Source organism: Euleptes europaea, chromosome 17 (genome assembly GCF_029931775.1).
Source record: "Euleptes europaea isolate rEulEur1 chromosome 17, rEulEur1.hap1, whole genome shotgun sequence".
NCBI lineage: Eukaryota > Metazoa > Chordata > Lepidosauria > Squamata > Sphaerodactylidae > Euleptes > Euleptes europaea.
In genome coordinates this window covers 26,295,932-26,312,968 of record NC_079328.1, presented here as the reverse complement: position 1 = coordinate 26,312,968, position 17,037 = coordinate 26,295,932, and the positions used below count along the sequence as shown (strand labels likewise).

Genomic DNA, 17,037 nt, shown 5'->3' with positions numbered 1-17,037 from the left:
TTTTACTATAGTTTCCAGTGAATCCTAGAGCATCAACCCGATACAATGATGTCACTTCCAGGTTCATGCCGAAAGTTGTTGTAGCATCGGCATGATAATGCTGATTTCCCTCCCCCCGCAGTTTTGCTCCTATTGCACCTTCGAGTGGAAGGGCCCAGGGTGGGAGTTTTACTTCTGTAGCAGGAGACATGACCACCCTAGGCAAGATTAAAATGTGATAGATTCTCATTCGTTACAGTAAATTTAAAAACAGCGAGGTCTGTCTACATGGTAGCACTTCGGCCGCATTTTCCCAATCGAGTGATAATATCCTTGTGGGCTTGGCTTCTCATTAATCTACCCTATATGGCAAAAGGAAGGGCAATGTGTCTTAAGGGTACCATGTACCTCCTCAATGGGCCTTGAGCATGAAGAAATGGTTTTCTTCAAGTACCCCTCAGGGCTTGGAAGATGAAACCTTCCTGCCTAGCTGGAGGGAGGGAGCTGCTGGGTGACAGCGTGAAAAGGAAGGGTGGTTTTGAAGTGATTGGAAAGGGAGAGAGAGAAGCTGACGGCCTGCTTTGAGCTGTCTGTTTCTCTGTCTCTGTCTCTCTCTGGATCTCTCTCTCTCTCTCTCTCTCTCTCTCTCTCTGGATCTGCTAACCTACAATGAGTACCTGAAAATAAAACAAATGCTACAAGAACATGACACATCACCTGGGCTAGTCCCTAGGGCATCTCGTTCAGGGAAGCGGAGCACACGTCACAACATCTGGTCATTGGGAAAGTGTAACTCCTTCCCCACGGCGAGCAAACCCATTGCTACCATCACTACTATGTGGAATGTAGCCATGCTAGCAGCACAAGTGACGAGAACTGGAACTGTCCAGTCCTAGCCACGGTTTTCTTGTTATTATCTTTAAGTTGACTGATGCTCCCCCTCTTTGTGACACGTGCTTAGGATGATTTACACGGCTTTTCTTTTAAAGTGAGGAAGGGTGCATTCCTCACAAGAATGCCCAGCCAATTCACAGATCTTCTCTCTTTCCCACCCCCTTTTTACACAGTTCACCAGCAATGGATTAAGTATCACAATACCCTGCTTTAAGAAAAAGAAAAAAGAGGTACACATCAGCATAGAGCTACTGCCCGGGAGGGGCCGTGATCCAGTGGTAGAACATCTGCTTGGCATGCAGAAGGTCCCAGGTTCAATCCCCAGCATCTCCAGTTAAAGGGACTAGGCAGGTAGCTGATGTGAAAGACCTCTGCCTGAGACCCTGGAGAGCTGCTGCTGGTCTGAGTAGACAATACTGACTTTGATGGATCAAGGGTCTGATTCAGTGTAAGCAGGGTCGATGCTACGATTAGGCGAACTAGGAGGTCGCCTAGGGCACAGACCTCAGAGAGGTGCAGAACTGGCCTGAGGGACACAGTTTTAAACAGATTTGTTTCTTGAAAAAAATGGAACTGAAATTTTATTTTTTATTTTAAGTTAAGTACCACAACAGTACTATGGGATATAATTAATTATAATGTCTTATAAAAAGTTTTGTGCTTTTATTTTTCTACAAGACATCTGTTTTTGAAAATTGGTTAGCAATGGGGGCCCCCACAAGTAGTTAGCCTTGCCTAGGACGCAAAAATGACTGGCACAGGCCCTGAGCATAGGGCACTTTCACATAGCCTGAATAATGCACTTTCAATCCACTTTCAATGCACTTTAAAGGTGGATTTTACTGTGCAAACTGGCAAAATCCACTTGCAAACGATCGTTAAGGTGCATTGAAAGTGCATTATTTGGGCTGTGTAATCAAAGCCGAAAGGCAGCTTCATGTGTTCATGTGCCCTCTTTCATTCCCTAGGGATGTTCTCCTTCACAGCATACATTAAGTGAAAAATACTTGCAAATCCACCTGGAAAACTCCCCAACCTGTTTTAGAACTGCCTAAACAAAACAATTATGTGGTGTGCCACCAACCACATAACTTCTTCTCCTTTGCCAGAAAGCTGATGGGTTGGGAGAGAAAGGCTGAGAACTGACAACGTGCAACACTGCACAGCCGCTTGGTAGAAGGCAATGCTGTGGATAATGATTAGCAACCCAGGACTGGCAGTGCCATGCCACGCTGGGCGTGTAACGTTTACCCAAGCACCCGACTGATATGCCACTATGCCCCGCCACGCCTTTCACCTGTGCCCGAGAGTCTACTCCAAGCACAGGAGCCATGGGTGAAACGACATGTGACTCCACACCCCAATAATATAAAGAGAAGCCACCCCAGGAGACCGCTGTCCTGACCCAGAGGCCAGAAAGAGGAAAAGGCTGCCAATCCTCTCCCGCCCCCATTTGCTTTAAGAAGAAGAAGAAGAAGAGTGGGTTTGTATACACTGACTTTCTCTACCACCTAAGGAAGAATCAAACCGGCTTACAATCAACTTCCCTTCCGCTCCCCACAACAGACACCTTGTGAAGTAGGAGAGGCTGAGAGAGCTCTAAGAGAGCTGTGACTAGTCCAAGGTCACCCAGTTGGCTTCATGTGGAGAAGTGGGGAAATCAACTCGGTTCACCAGATTAGCCTCTGCCACTCATGTGGAGGAGTGGGGAATCAAACTCGGTTCTCCAGATCAGAGTCCACCGCTCCAAACCACTGCTCTTAACCACTACACCACCCAAAAGTGCTTCTCCTATCCCCCAGGCCAATTTTCTCCCTGTGACGGAAGAAATACACATTTAATATCTTTTCCACCATGGAGAGGATATCATAGGGGAAGTAAGCAAATGGAAGAATGGGTCTCAAGAAAGGGTTAAACAGGCCCCCCACCCCACATATTCTGCTCAAAACCAAGGCCTCCTGAAGCTGGGAAGGGGAAGAAGTTATGGGTAATGGCACCTCATATGTAAACTGTCCCTGCCTGTGAGGGAGGGGATTCATTTTCAGAATTTAGTATTTTAAAAGTTTTTTTTTCATTTTCTAACCCTTAAAATACAAACATACAATGCATAACAACAAAACTATAACAATACAATACAAACATAAGAACTACAATATATCAAAACAAGATTTAGTTGGGTGAACGTACAAAATTCTGTTTTCCTCTTCTAGTCTACCCTATAATACGCTGTTCTATACTACTTTTTATTCAGTCATTCATCTCATTTTATATATATATACATATTGCATAATGAATCTATATTAAGCCTATATTAAGTCATGTTAACTCATTTATAATTGCGAACAAACATTTTCAGATCTCAGTATTGATAACTGATCTGCAAAAAGTGGACTGGTCTGAGAAAGGGAAGGGGAGAATAACTTTCCTCCCATTTCCTTAGAAACAACCCCTCTGTGGGCTGGTTTAAGCCCCAAGAAGGGAAAAATAAAGGCAAGATATCAGAAGAATGGAGCAAAAGAACACCCATACATAAGAACATAGAAGCAGCCCATCTGAACTGGGTCCAGAAGCTCCCTCTAGTCCAGCGCCCTGCTCTCAGGAAGAGGTGCTGCACAGTGAGCCCAGTTCCTATTGGTATATCACCTCCTATAAACCAATAGGAGCCCCGTGGCGCATAGTGGTAAGCTGCAGTGCTGCACTCAAAAGCTCTGCTCACGACCTGAGTTCGATTCCGACGGAAGTTGCTTTCAGGTAGCTGGCTCAAGGTTGACTCAGCCTTCCATCCTTCCGAGGTCGGTGAAATTAGTACCCAGCTTCCTGGGGGTAAAGCGTAGACTGGGGAAGGCACTGACAAACCACCCCCTAAACAAAGTTGGCCTAGTAAAAGTTGGGATGTGACGTCGCCCCATGGGTCAGTAATACCCGGTGGTTGCACAGGGAACTACCTTTACCTTTATAAACCAATACAGAGTCAGCATGGTGTAGTGGTTAAGGTGTCAGACTAGAATCTGGGAAAGCTGGGTTTGAAGCCCCACTCTGCCATGCAAACTTGCTGGGTGACCCTGGGCCAGTTACATACTTTCCGCCTTGACCCCAGCAAGTATTTGGATGGGAGACCTCCAAGGAATATCAGGGGCATGATGGGGAGGCAGGAAATGGCAAACCACCTCTGAACGTGACTTGACGGCAAGAAGAAGAAAATAATAAACCAAGGCGTGAACAAGAGACGAAAGAGACCAGCCCCTTCCCCTAGGTTTCTAGTCCCAGTATAGGCACCACACGAGAAGGAAAGAACATTAGAAAGAGCAGAGTTTACCTAGAATACACCACACCTTCCAAAAACCCCAAGTGACATTGGGACATCGGAAAACATTTTTTCGCAATTGTTTTAGAAGGGAAATAGCAGCCGCATTGCGGAGAAGGTGGATTCAGATCTGGTACACAAAGATGAGAGGGAGCAGGGTTTAACCCTTCTTCCTTGACACCCTTTCTCCAATCAAAACCAACCCTGCAACATTGTCGCAAACTCTGGAAAGGAAAAGACTCTTTTAAACTACTTTACTTTCCTCTTCCAGGGATAACAATAGCTGCGGATGTCTAGAATTAGTTTGAAACGGTAAAGTAGCGTCAGAGGAACGGTGAAACCCCTTCTGGTCCGGCACTGGACCAATTCAGCTGACTTTTCAGGTCCAATGTTGACAGGATTCTGGATGCTATGAAGCCCGCCACATGCCCCTAGACCTGTGATCCCCATGGCTGATTAAAGCTAGCGGTGATGTGGTGCAGATCCCCCTGATGGACATCATCAATCTGTCCCTGTGTACAGGGATCTTTCCGGGGAAGCTTAAGGCAGCAGTGGTGGGACCACTCTTGAAAAGACCAATAATGGATCCTAATGATCCTGCCGACTAACGCCCGGTGTCAAATTTGGCATTCCTGTGTAAGGCAGTTGAGAGAGTGGGACCACACCAGCTCCAGGCTTTCCTGGAAGACACATCGGCCCTGGATCCATTACAGTCCGGCTTCCAGCCTGGCCATGGTATGGAGAAAGCTCTGGCCACCCTCACGGACGATCTCCACAGGCAACTGGATTGGGGCGAGTCAGCACTGCTGTTACTTTGAGACCTTACAGCAGCATTTGACATAGTCGACTATGACTTGTTGACCCACCGCCTTGCTGATATTGGGATATGTGGGACAGCCCTTCAATAGCTGCTCTCCTTTCTTCAAGATCGGGGCAGAGAGTGGCACCTGGGGAGAGTTTCACCACGACACCCCTTGGTGTGTGGCATCCCCCAGGGGGCGATTCTCTCCCCAATGTTATTTAACATCTATATGCACCCCCCCTCACCCAGCTAATCTGGAGTTTGGGGTGGGTTGTAACCAGAACACCGATGACACCCAGCTCTATCTGCTGATGGATGGTCAGCCAGATACTGTCCCAGATACCTCAGCCAAGTGCCTGGAAGCTGTGATGGGATGGTTAGAATAATAGAATCAGAGTTGGAAGGGACCACCAGGGTCATCTAGTCCAACCCCCTGCACAACGCAGGAAATTCACAACCACCTCCCCCACACACACATCCAGTGAACAGAAGATGGCCAAGATGCCCTCCCTCTCATCATCTGCCCAAAGTCACAGAATCAGCATTGCTGACAGATGACCATCCAAGTCCAACCTCTTCTTAAAAACCTCCAGGGAAGGAGAGCTCACCACCTCCTGAGGGAGCCTGTTCCACTGAGGAACCGCTCTAACTGTTAGAAAGTTCTTCCTAATGACTAGACGGAAACTCTTTTGATTTAATTTCAACCTGTTGGTTCTGGTCCGACCCCCTGGGGCAACAGAAAACAACTCGGCACCATCCGAGGGTCTATATGACAGCCCTTCAAGTACTTGAAGATGGTCATCATATCCCCTCTCAGTCTTCTCCTCTTCAGGCTAAACACACCTAGCTCTTTCAACCTTTCCTCATAGGACTTGGTCTCCAGACCCTTCACCATCTTTGCTGCCCTCCTCTGGACACGTTCCAGCTTGTCTACATCCTTCTTAAATTGCAGTGCCCAAAACTGAACCCAGTACTCTAGGTGAGGTCTAACCAGAGCAGAGTAAAGCGATACCATCACTTTGTGTGATCTGGACACTATACGTCCGTTAAAACAAAGTCGGCTGAAACAAAATCCATTAAAGACAGAGATCCTGTGGCTGGCCTGGGAGGGATCACGTTTAGGGCACCTGCTTCCGACTCTTGACGGGGCGCAAAGAACGCCTGCAGCTACCATTAAGAGCCTCAGTGTGACACTGGATGCCTCCCTGTCAATGGAGGCACAGGTCACAAATGTAGCCAAGGCAGCATCCTTCCAGTTGCGTCAGGCTAAGCAACTGCTGCCTTAGCTGTCCCGTTGTGATCTAGCCACAGTAATCCATGCAACGGTCACCTCCAGAAGTAATTCACTCTATGCAGGACTGCCCTTAAAGCTGCTTTGGAAACTTCAACTGGTCCAGAATGCAGCGGTGAGGGTCCTTACAGGGACCCCATGGAGAGCACATATCCAACCGGTGCTCTGCCAGCTGAATCAGGTTTAAGGTTCAATCAGATTGAATTCAATCAGACTGAATACTGAATCAGGTTTAAGGTACTGGTACTAACCTTTAAAGCCCTAAAAGGTCTGGGACCATAGTACTTGTGGGACCGTCTCTCCAAATACCCACTTCAGAGAGCTTTACGCTCATCTAGTAACAACTTGGTAGTGGTCCCTGGTCTGAGAAGTATCCAGCTGACCTGGCGGAATGCTCTGTCGAACGAAACCTGGGCCCTGCGGGATTTAGCTCAATTCCGCTGGGCCTGTAAAATGGAGATGTTTCACCAGGCCTATGGTTGAAGGCAGCAACAGTTCCATCATAACTGGTCCCCCTGTATCATCTGTATTATGGCTGGAGAGCCAGAGTGGTGTAGTGGTTAAGAGCGGTGGTTTGGAGTGGTGGAGTCTGAGCTGGAGAACCGGGTTTGATTCCCCACTCCCCCACATGAGCAGCAGAGGCTAATCTGGTGAACTGGATTTGTTTCCCCACTCCTACACACCAAGTTAGCTGGGTAACCTTGGGCAAGTTACTGCTCTGTTAGAGATCTCTCAGCTCTACCTACCTCACAGGGTGTCTGTTGTGGGGAGGAGAAGGGAGGGTGATTGTAAGCCGGTTTGAGTCTCCCTGAAATGGTAGAGAAAGTCGGCATATACAAACCAACTCTTCTTCTTCTATTCCATTCTTTCACTTCGCCCACCTCGCTTTCCTTTTCCTGACTAGACGGATATCTCTACGCCTTGAATGGCGCCATAGGGGTTGTGCAATTTTTAGACCATTGTAATATGTAATTTTAGACTCTTCTATAGTCCTGGATGGCCCAGGCTAGCCTGATCTCGTCAGATCTCAGAAGCTAAGCAGGGTCGGCCCTGGTTAGTATTTGGATGGGAGACCACCAAGGAATACCAGGGTTGCTGTGCAGAGGAAAGCACTGGCAAACCACCTCTGTTTGTATCCTGCCATGAAAACCCCAAAAGGGGTTGCCATAAGTCATCTGCGACTTGACGGCACTTTACACACACACACACATAGTTCTTAGCAGAAATTGTTATGTATTATTATGTATTGTTTTAAATGGACTGAATGTTAATTATATTGTTGTCATGCAGGATGTGAGCCACCCTGGGCCCTACCTCTGCCAGGGAGGGGCAAGATACAAATATAACAAATACATAAATTTATCTCTACCACCACCCCAAAATTGGGAGCCATGCAGCTACTGCTTAAAACGGCTTTGAAAATCCATACATGGATTCTTTCCCATCACCAGGCCCAATCTGGCCACAGTTGCTACAAGTGGGCTTGTGCTCCCTTTTTTGATAGAAGAGGGACAATTTAGTACAGAAAGACAACACGTGAGCATCACACACACATATAAACATGAAAACAACCTGGCCACACTGGATCAGAGGTCCATCTAGCCAGGCACTTGGTTTCCCAACAGCAGACAGCCAGAAGCTTCTGAGAAGGACTCAAGCATTCAAAGGTTCTATTTAGCTAACAGTCCTAAACAGGCCTATATCCTCGGTTATATTGTCAAATGCTTTTTAAAAAGCCAACCTAATTATAGGCTATCAATACAGCATTGTGAAGGAAGGGCCGTGTTCGCACCTACCATTTGCAGCTCCGATTTCTGCAGGGTTTCCTTGCATGTTCCCACTTCATCTCACCCGAAGGATTCCCAGGACGTCTCCAGAGTGCAGTTTCTCCGCGGTAAGAGGATCCACTGATAAGGCGAGTTAAAAAAATAAAACGTCCTCCACACTCGGTGCCTTAAAGTGGGAACATGCAATGCGTCCTCAATCCTGCTGCCAGCCAACCCCTGCACTCCCCCCACCTCCCTTACTAAAGCTGAACCAATCGCCATCCTTGCTTGGAGAGCCGACTGGGCATGCCTGGAAGCTTGCTGGTCTGGGGATTTTCAAGTGCAGCGGGGAAAGGAGGCGTGGTGGGAACAGGAATTTAAAGGCGGTCTGGATTTTTGTGTATTGGATGCGTGTGATTTGCGAGGTAAGTTGCTGGTGCGTAAACGGGCAAGGATGTGCATTTGATACATCCGAGCCAAAAAATACCCCAAAATACTTTACCGGTATTTTTCCGATATTTTTTTTTCCAGCTGAATACACATTCGAGAATCTCCAACGCTGGCCAGTTTTCCCAGTCCTGAAAAAATGTGGGTTTATCCAGGAATGCTGAATAACTACCCTTAAAGGGCTCTACAGTTGCCCTATGCCTTTTTCATACTTTTAGACTGCTTTCCAGGGCAACGGGGGAGGGGGATAGGAAAATAGGAGAGCATGTTAGAGGGAGCTGTACTTTTTGCCTAATCATACCTGTTGTTTTACAGGGTGTTTGGCTTCAGATGTGGAGTCCAAAAACTGTAAAAAAATGTTTTAGTATCCACTCTGAGCTTCAAAATAATTGCAGCCAGGTGGTTTTTAGAAAAATAGTGTTTTATGATGCCCTATAGTTCCTCTTTTCAGAAGAGAGCTGCTGAATTCTTGAAAAGGAATTAGGTGCACTCATTGCAGAAGAACCAGGAAAAGTTTGATACAGTTCCTTTACACGTTTAAAAAGTTTTCAAATTCCATCTTGAGGATAGTTTCAATTAAACCTCAGTCAGATTTTAGAATAGGAAGTCACTAGTTCTTGAAAAAACCAAACCAAATAAAAAGATCACTGAAGCAAGACTAGGTAAGGTGCATTTTTACAAAACAAAAACTTAACTTTTTTGGGGGGGGGGTTGATAAAAAGATTTCAGAGTCTGTTAGATTGTAGTGCATCAACCGTTCGTGATTTTAGATTGTCAACACCATATCATCAGCATAACTTTCCATTTTGAACTCTTCCCCTTCCACTTTTAGTCCTTTGATTGTAGGATCTTGTCTAACCTAGGCAGCTAAGATTTCTAACACAAGAATAAATATGTGGTGATAATGGGCATCTTTGAAGTCTGATACTCCTTGTTTTTCTTTCTCACTTCTTGCCTGTGGTGAGTTCTCTATTGAACTTGCAGGAGATTTCTTTTCAGATTCCTTCTTAGATTTTCTGGCGTGTTCTCAGTTGTTAATTCTTCTGCCAGCCATTTAGCTTGCTCTACTGTAGTAATTATTCTTTTACCCTTGGGTAATGCAACTTCTAAAGCAAATGGGACTTGCCAGAGATACTTACTTTCTTTCATAGGATTTGTCTTAAGAAATCTAAATCCTTCCTTTTTCTCAATAAACCTGTACATAAATCTTGAAAAATCTGTACTTCTTTCCCTTCAGCTTTAAGTAGTTTTTCTTCGTTTATTCAGTATAGCATCTCATGTTTTCTTAGATGAAAATCTAATTAAAATGTCCCTTGGCAGTTATTTCCTTAAAAGCAAAGCTTGAGTTTATTCCAAATATCCGTTCAATGTCTGGGAAGTCTCGAATCTTCAAAAAATCTTGTAGCAATTTACAACTGTCTTCTACATTTACTCTACCGAAGTCTTTTGTGACTCCTCTGAATCATAGATTACTTCTGTTCTGAACCTCCAGAGTTTTCTAACCAAGAATCCTGTTTTTTAGATGAGATTCTACTCCTTTCTGTCTTTCTTTAATCTTCTCAATGTCTTGTTTTTTTGTGTATATTTTTTAATGTCTGATAAGCCTGTTGATAATTCTTATCTAACGCCTTGCACTTCTTTTTTTATTCTTTCTTGTGTGGTCTCTTCTGCCTTTTTAACCCTTTCTTGCATGATTTCTTCTGCTTTCTTAATTCTTTCTTGTGTATCCTCCTCTGCTTTTTTAATCCTTTCTTGCATACTTGCTTTAGCCCGCTTTATTCTTTCCTAAGACCATTCTTCTTGGTTGGCGAATGCTTGAATTTGCCATGTCAGTGTTTCTGAAAGCTTTTCAATTCCCTCCTGGAAGTCTTGTTCATCCTCCAGGATTCTCTTATCTTTTTGATGAGTCCCTGTAGCCATTACTATTTTTCATTTTTTTCCCTTGTCTAATTATTTTACACAATCTTTCCATATATTAATTCATAAACCTAATTTTCAATGTTATGTAAAAGCATATAATAAACCATCACATTTATCATCTAATCCAGACAAAAGTGATTTGTAATTCAATCCAGATTTTTAAAACTTCCACTTAAAATTTCAAATTCTTATCTTAAAACTAAATTGTTTTCAGAAGGATATAATATAAGAAAAACCAGAAGGAGAAAGAGAGGAGGTAAATGTTTTTTTAATTATTAGTATTAATACAACAATGTTATTGATCTGTTAATTCATTAGCATTTCATTAAGATAAAAAGGTTAGTATGATTATTTTGTTATTCAACAATAGTATATAAAAACGACTCCTTTGTTGATTTATTTTCTTGTTCTACACCAGAAGTCCACAAAAATAGAAAAGAAAAATATACAAAAATATTGTCTTAAAGTATTTTAATTTTTTTGTTTGTGTGGTGCACTTATCTGTCCACCAGATGGCTCTCAGTTCCAATAACTGCATTGCTGTAGATCCGATTGGGTCCCCCCCATAAGTACCTTGCTGAGCCCTATGAGTTGCAGACCACCAGCTACTGGGACATGAAAGAGATGGTCTGGCCAGACCTCTCTCTGCCAAGGCTAGGGTCGCCAACTTCAGGTTGGGAAATACCTGGAGATTTGGGGGCTGGAGCCTGAGGAGGGTGGGGTTTGGGGAAAGGAGGCTTCAGTGGGGTATAATGTCATACAGTCCACCTTCCAAAGAGGCCATTTTCTCCAGGTGACCGTATCTCTGTCACCTGGAGATCAGGTATAATAGCGGGAGATCCCCAGCCACAACCTGGAGATTGGAAACCTTAACCATGGCCCAGAGACTCCTCTGGTGCCCCCTCTGACAAGCATGCAGAGTGAGCGTGTTTTCTGCCATGCAAGTGATGCTGTCAGCCTGCTCCCCTGGACAGTTGAGCAGTCGGTCTTTCTAAAGGTCCACCTGCCACTGTTCAACTACCCAGTTCTAGATTTTGAAGGTGAGCATGTGCTTGTGCCTGCATTCTCCCCCAGTCTGGTTTGGGAAGTTGGGGAGAAATGCTTTCCCCAAAAACAAAATGTCACTAGAAAGAAGCAACAGGGCAGTTAATTTGATTGGCAGAATCCCCCCCCATCCCTAATGCCATTCCAAATCCACCTGCACTGAAATGCCTCAACTGAACCCTAGTTACTGTGAGGCACAGGAGGATGTTGGATACGGTACTCATTCAGTCATCAGCCACCCCAAACCAAAACTGCATGCTGAACATAATACAGCTGCACCAAAACTGTTCTTCGTCCTGTAGGGGACGGAAGGGACAGAGTAGGATAGAGACCAGTGTGTCTAACAGAAACCACAGGAGCACCGTGAAGTTAATCTGCGTGTGTGTAACACTCTTCATTGCAGGGGTGGGAGGTAGGAAAAGGAGAGCCAGTGATGAAGGGAAGCTACTGCACTTAAGGCTAAGAGAAGAGAATCAGGGCATACACAACCCCCTTCCCTCTCATTTTCTGAAGCCTTCCTTGGGAAAGTGATGGTATGTATGATTGTCAGCAGATTGCCCTTGGTTCTGCTGGACTTGCAAAAGTGGTCCCCTGTGCTTAAGATGATTCTGCTGGGCTTCTGTAGATTGCCCTTGGTTCTGCTGGGCTTGTAAAAGTGCCCCCCACAAAGATTTTGTTCTGCTGGGATTCTCTGTTTGACATTGGTTCTGTTGGGCTTGCCCCATTGGCTTGTAGTTTTTCTGGGATTCCTGGGTTTTTAATTGGTTTAGTTGGGCATGTTTTATTTATTGGCATGGGAGACACTGACCAGTGGTTGCTGTAGGCTCTTTGCTTTTGCCCTGAAGAAAAAAGGCTGTCCCCACCCACTGGAAACAATGGAGAATGGATGGGGGCACCTTTTTGGGGGGCCCACAGAATTGGACCCCGTGACCAAAACTTCTTGAAACTTGGGAGTTCTTCTGTGGACAGGCACTAGCAGCTCTGCTGCAAATTTGGTGCTTCCAGCTTAAAAAACAGACACCCCCACAGATAACATCTCAATACGCTATAATGGAGCCAAATAAATTCAGATTCCCAAATAAAACCCCAATCTGAAAAATCTGTCAAAGACAGGACATTTTGGAGGACTTTCATTCATAGGGTCACCATGAGTTGGAAGTGACTTGACAGCACTTAACACACACACTGGAATCCAGGGATATTGGGAATACTTATATTTTTGGCTCTATTATACACAAAGACAAAAAAACCTCTGTTGTTGTTTTTAAAATCACCCCTAGTGTGAAGCAGGGAGTTCCACAGTTGAAGAAGGCAGGCAGGTACACACACACGCAGGCTTTTTCCAGTCCAGCAAGAGAGCTTCCCAATTATCCCACTGTGTGGGCTACCAGATCAGGACAGGTAGCACAACAACCTTCGAACAGCAAGGATAGCATCAAACCATCTGAGCAGAGGAGGGAATCCATCCTATCTATCGACTGCATTTTTAGCCCGCCCTTCTTCCAAGGAGTTTGGGTTGACACTGATGGCTCTCCCTCGTTTTAGCCTCACAACTACCCTGTAAGGCAGGTTAGACTGGCCCGGGGCACTCAGCCAGCTTCAGGGAAGCGGATCCCTCTTTCTTGCAACACCCCCGTTACAAGACCGGTCCTGAGTTCCAGTCACCCGTTGTGTGTCCTGAAATGGCTGGAGGCGCCGGGTGGCCAAAGATGCGAACCCCTTCCTACATTTCAGGGAAACAGTCGCTGTCCAAAATGCTGAACGTCGGTGGCCAACCAACAAGCCAAGCAGGAAGACGGCACAGTTTGCTATACCCTCCCCACCTCAGCCCCATCGGGGCTCCTGCCCCGTTAAGACATCCCAGCACAGCCCGAACTCGTCAAGGAAAGGGCCAGCGCAGTACCAGCAACTACTTCAAGTCTCTCTTTTCCCCCTCAAACACGTGTCTTCCTTTCACACGTGCCCCATGTCGGCGCACTCCCTCTCTCGGTCCTCCCGACTCTTTGCACTTGCCCACCCTGGAGAAAAGGCCACGCTGGATAGCGGGAGCAGTGGCAGGTAAAGGTAAAGGTCCCCTGTGCAAGCACCGGGTCATTCCTGACCCTGGGGTGACGTCACATCCCAACGTTTACTAGGCAGACTTTGTTTATGGGGTGGTTTGCCAGTGCCTTCCCCAGTCATCTTCCCTTTACCCCCAGCAAGCTGGCTCCTCATTTTACCAACCTCGGAAGGATGGAAGGCTGAGTTGACCTTGAGCCTGGAGTCTAAAAAGATTGGTTGCCAGGGGACAAAGAGGGCCCACCTACAACTATAAGACCATCACTTAATTTTAATAAGAAATAAATGAAATTTTCAAAGAACACATAAGCGGGAAAAGGTACAATTAAAATTTTAGTTTATCAGTCAATCAAGTTTTATTTCGACACAATATCAGCTCTGGATAAAAATCAAAGTGAGGTTAAAACAAAATCATAAAAGTTGATGATCCTGGGAAGGATGACTTGAAGAAGAGGAGGAGAGATCTCCTATGGGGAAAGGCTTTCAGTTAGCCGTTTACGCATCCCACTGACTAGACCGTTTACGCATCGCACTAGACCGGAGGCAAAATTTGGCTACTTGGAGGGTGATCTCCTAAAACTTTAGCGGCATACAGTAACCGCGGCGGAGCTTCGGCTGCGTTTTCAAGCCCCTGAAAGGTGGCGGACGTTTTGAACCTATGGGCCCAGGTCGAAGGGGGCGGCCATCGGAGCCCCGGGCCAGCCCTCCTAGGGGCGAGCGAGGGGGGCGGGCGGAGGAGAGCCCTGCTCCGCCCCGCAGGCGCCCACTCGCCCCTGCGAGCGGCCCCCTCGACGGCCGGGGGGGAATGGGGGCTGCTTACCTGGGCGGCTGGGGCCCCCTCCTCCGCCTCCTCCTCCTCCTCCTCCTCGGGGTGGCGGGGCTCGGCGTGGCGCAGCTCCCCCAGGTAGTACTGCTCGAGCCATCGGCGCGCGTTGTCGGAGTGGCGGTGCGGGGGCCCGTCGAGGGCGGCGCCGACGTCGCGGCCGGCCCGCTGGCGGAGCAGCTCCTCGCCGCCCGGGTGGAGGCGCACGAAGGCGCTCAGGTCGTAGAGGCGGCGGCCGCGGAGCACCAGGCAGGCGCCCTGGGCCAGGCGCTGGCGCAGCTCGGCGCGGCTGTACGAGCGGGGCCCCTCGGCGAGAGCCATCGGCGGCGGCTGCTTCCCCGGCGAGACACCTGCCTGCCTGCCCGGCCTGCCCGCCGCGGCGCCCACATATGCCTGGCCCCGGCGGACACGCCCCCGCCCTCCCTGCCTCCCTGCCTCCCTCCCAGGGCGCGCCGCGCCTCGCCTCGCCTTCCCCGGGGACAGCGGCCACGCGGCGGCTGGGAGCCCGGCGCGGGCCGGGGCGAGGCGACCCGCAGGCTGGACGGACGGCCGGCCGGCCAGGCTCAAGCCTCCTCCGCCGCGGGGGAGGCGCCCGGAGCTTCCCGCTGACCGGCAGGGGCTGGCTGCCCCGGGAGGTTTCTCGCATCCCTGCCTGCCCCTTGGGCAGGGGAGAGGCCGGGGATCGAGCCGGGGACCTCCTGTCGAGCCGAGCAGATGCTCTGCCGCTGAGGAAGCGGCCTTTTCGTGGAGGAGAGGGCGACTCATGGCTGCTAGCTAAAACGGATACTGGTCGTGATGCGTGCCTGTTCTCGCCAGGATCAGAGGAGCGTGCCTGTTACATTAGGTGCTGTGGATCACAGCCAGGATGCTGCTGCTGCAGTTGTCTTGTTTGTGGGCTTCCTAGAGGCATCTGGTTGGCCACTGTGTGAACGGACTGCTGGACTTGATGGACCTTGGTCTGACCCAGCAGGGCTTTTCTTATGTTATTGTGTGTGTGTGTGTGTGTGTGTGTGTGTGAAGTGCCGTCAAGTCGCAGCCGACTTATGGCAACCCCTTTTGGGGTTTTCATGGCAAGAGTCTAACAGAGGTGGTTTGCCAGTGCCTTCCTCTGCACAGCAAGCCTGGTATTCCTTGGTGGTCTCCCATCCAAATACTAACCAGGGCCGACCCTGCTTAGCTTCTGAGATCTGACGAGATCGGGCTAGCCTGGGCCGTCCAGGTCAGGGCTCTTATGTTATTATCCTTGGTCTATTCTCTGTCTGGCAGTGCCCACCCCCACCCCCAAGGTTTTATACAATCATAGAGTTGGAAGGGACTGCCAGGGTCATCTAGTCCAACCCCCTGCACAATGCAGGAAATTCACAACACCTCCCCCATACACCCCCAGTGACCCCTACTCCATGCCCAGAAGATGGCCAAGATGACTTCCCTAAGCTCATAGAATCAGCATTGCTGACAGATGGCCATCTAACCTCTGCTTAAAAACCCCCAGGGAAGGAGAGCTTACCATCTCCCAAGTTCGAGGTCTTTCACATCACCTCCTACATGCTCCTTTAAACTGGAGATGCAGGGAGTTGGACCAAGGACCCTCGGCATGCCAAGCACATGCTCTAACACTGAACCAAGGAGTCACTGACTTGTACTGATAGACTCATGGCCTGTCCAGGTCAGTTCTGCCTCCTCTGACTGGATGCAGCTCTAGAGGTTCTCAGGTGGAAATCTTTCCCGTCACCTCCAGTCTTACCCTTTTAACTGGTGCTGGCTGGGATTGAGCCGGGGCCCTTCTGCAGGCCAAGCAGATGCTCTGCCACTAAACTACAGATCCTACCCCACTTGAATGCTACAGCAGCAGCATCTTGGAAGCAGCAGCACACATAGGGGAAGCATGCACGTTCCCCTGCTGACCCTGCAAATTTGGTACCCCATGTGATAGTTCTGTTCAGTCCAGCACCAGCTTTTGGGCCATGGGTTCAGATGCTCTTTCATTTTAAGTCTTGGATTTGCTCACTGCTGAGGCAAGAGCACTCCTGAATAGGTGTCCTCTTCTAGGACCCAGAGCTGGGAAACCTGGGTTCAAATCTCCACTCTGTCATGGAAGTGTGCTGGGTAACTTTCCGCCAGTCACACACTCTCAGCCTAACCTACCTCACAGAGTTGGTGTGAGGATAACATGCAGGAAAGGAGAATTATATCAGCTGCTTTCTCTGCAATGCAGAGAAAGGTGGGGGGTATAAATGAAGTAAAATAAAAATAAATGTTGATATGTCCAGTGCGTGGGAAGCTGGCAAAAGGGGTACTTGTGCAAGTACAGAACCTGTCTGTGCCTGCCAAAACATGTGATCCCCAATTCCAACCTTATGGCTAAATGTCGCTGCCTACGACAGACAGCATAGCATACTGGTGGTGGAAGGTGCTTTCAAGTCACAGCTGACTTATGGCAACCCCGTAGGGTTTTCAAAGCAAGAGACGTTCGGAGGTGGTTTGCCGTTGCCTGACTCAGCATATTTCCATGTTATTTTTTTCCTGACATAAATTGGCCACAGAGATGATCTATATCTGCTACTCTCAGGAGCTGTCATTCCCAGTCCCGGCGCACGGCTGCTACTTCTTGGGGCCGTCATTCCATTCTTGGACTTATCATTCCAAGCCCAGAAGACTTCTGCTACTTCCGGGGACGGTCATTCCACTCTTGGGGCTGTCATTCCAGCC

General features: G+C 48.0%; 1 protein-coding gene across 1 annotated transcript in view; it reads right to left on the bottom strand.

Moving 5' to 3' along the window:
* Positions 1 to 15,093, bottom strand: part of FA2H (fatty acid 2-hydroxylase) — an 82,001-nt gene extending 66,908 nt beyond the window's left edge. The window contains exon 1 of the mRNA XM_056862342.1: positions 14,326 to 15,093. Coding sequence (XP_056718320.1) covers positions 14,326 to 15,093 — 768 coding nt within the window. The remainder of the gene's footprint in view (positions 1 to 14,325) is intronic.
* Between the last annotated feature and the right edge of the window lie 1,944 nt (positions 15,094 to 17,037).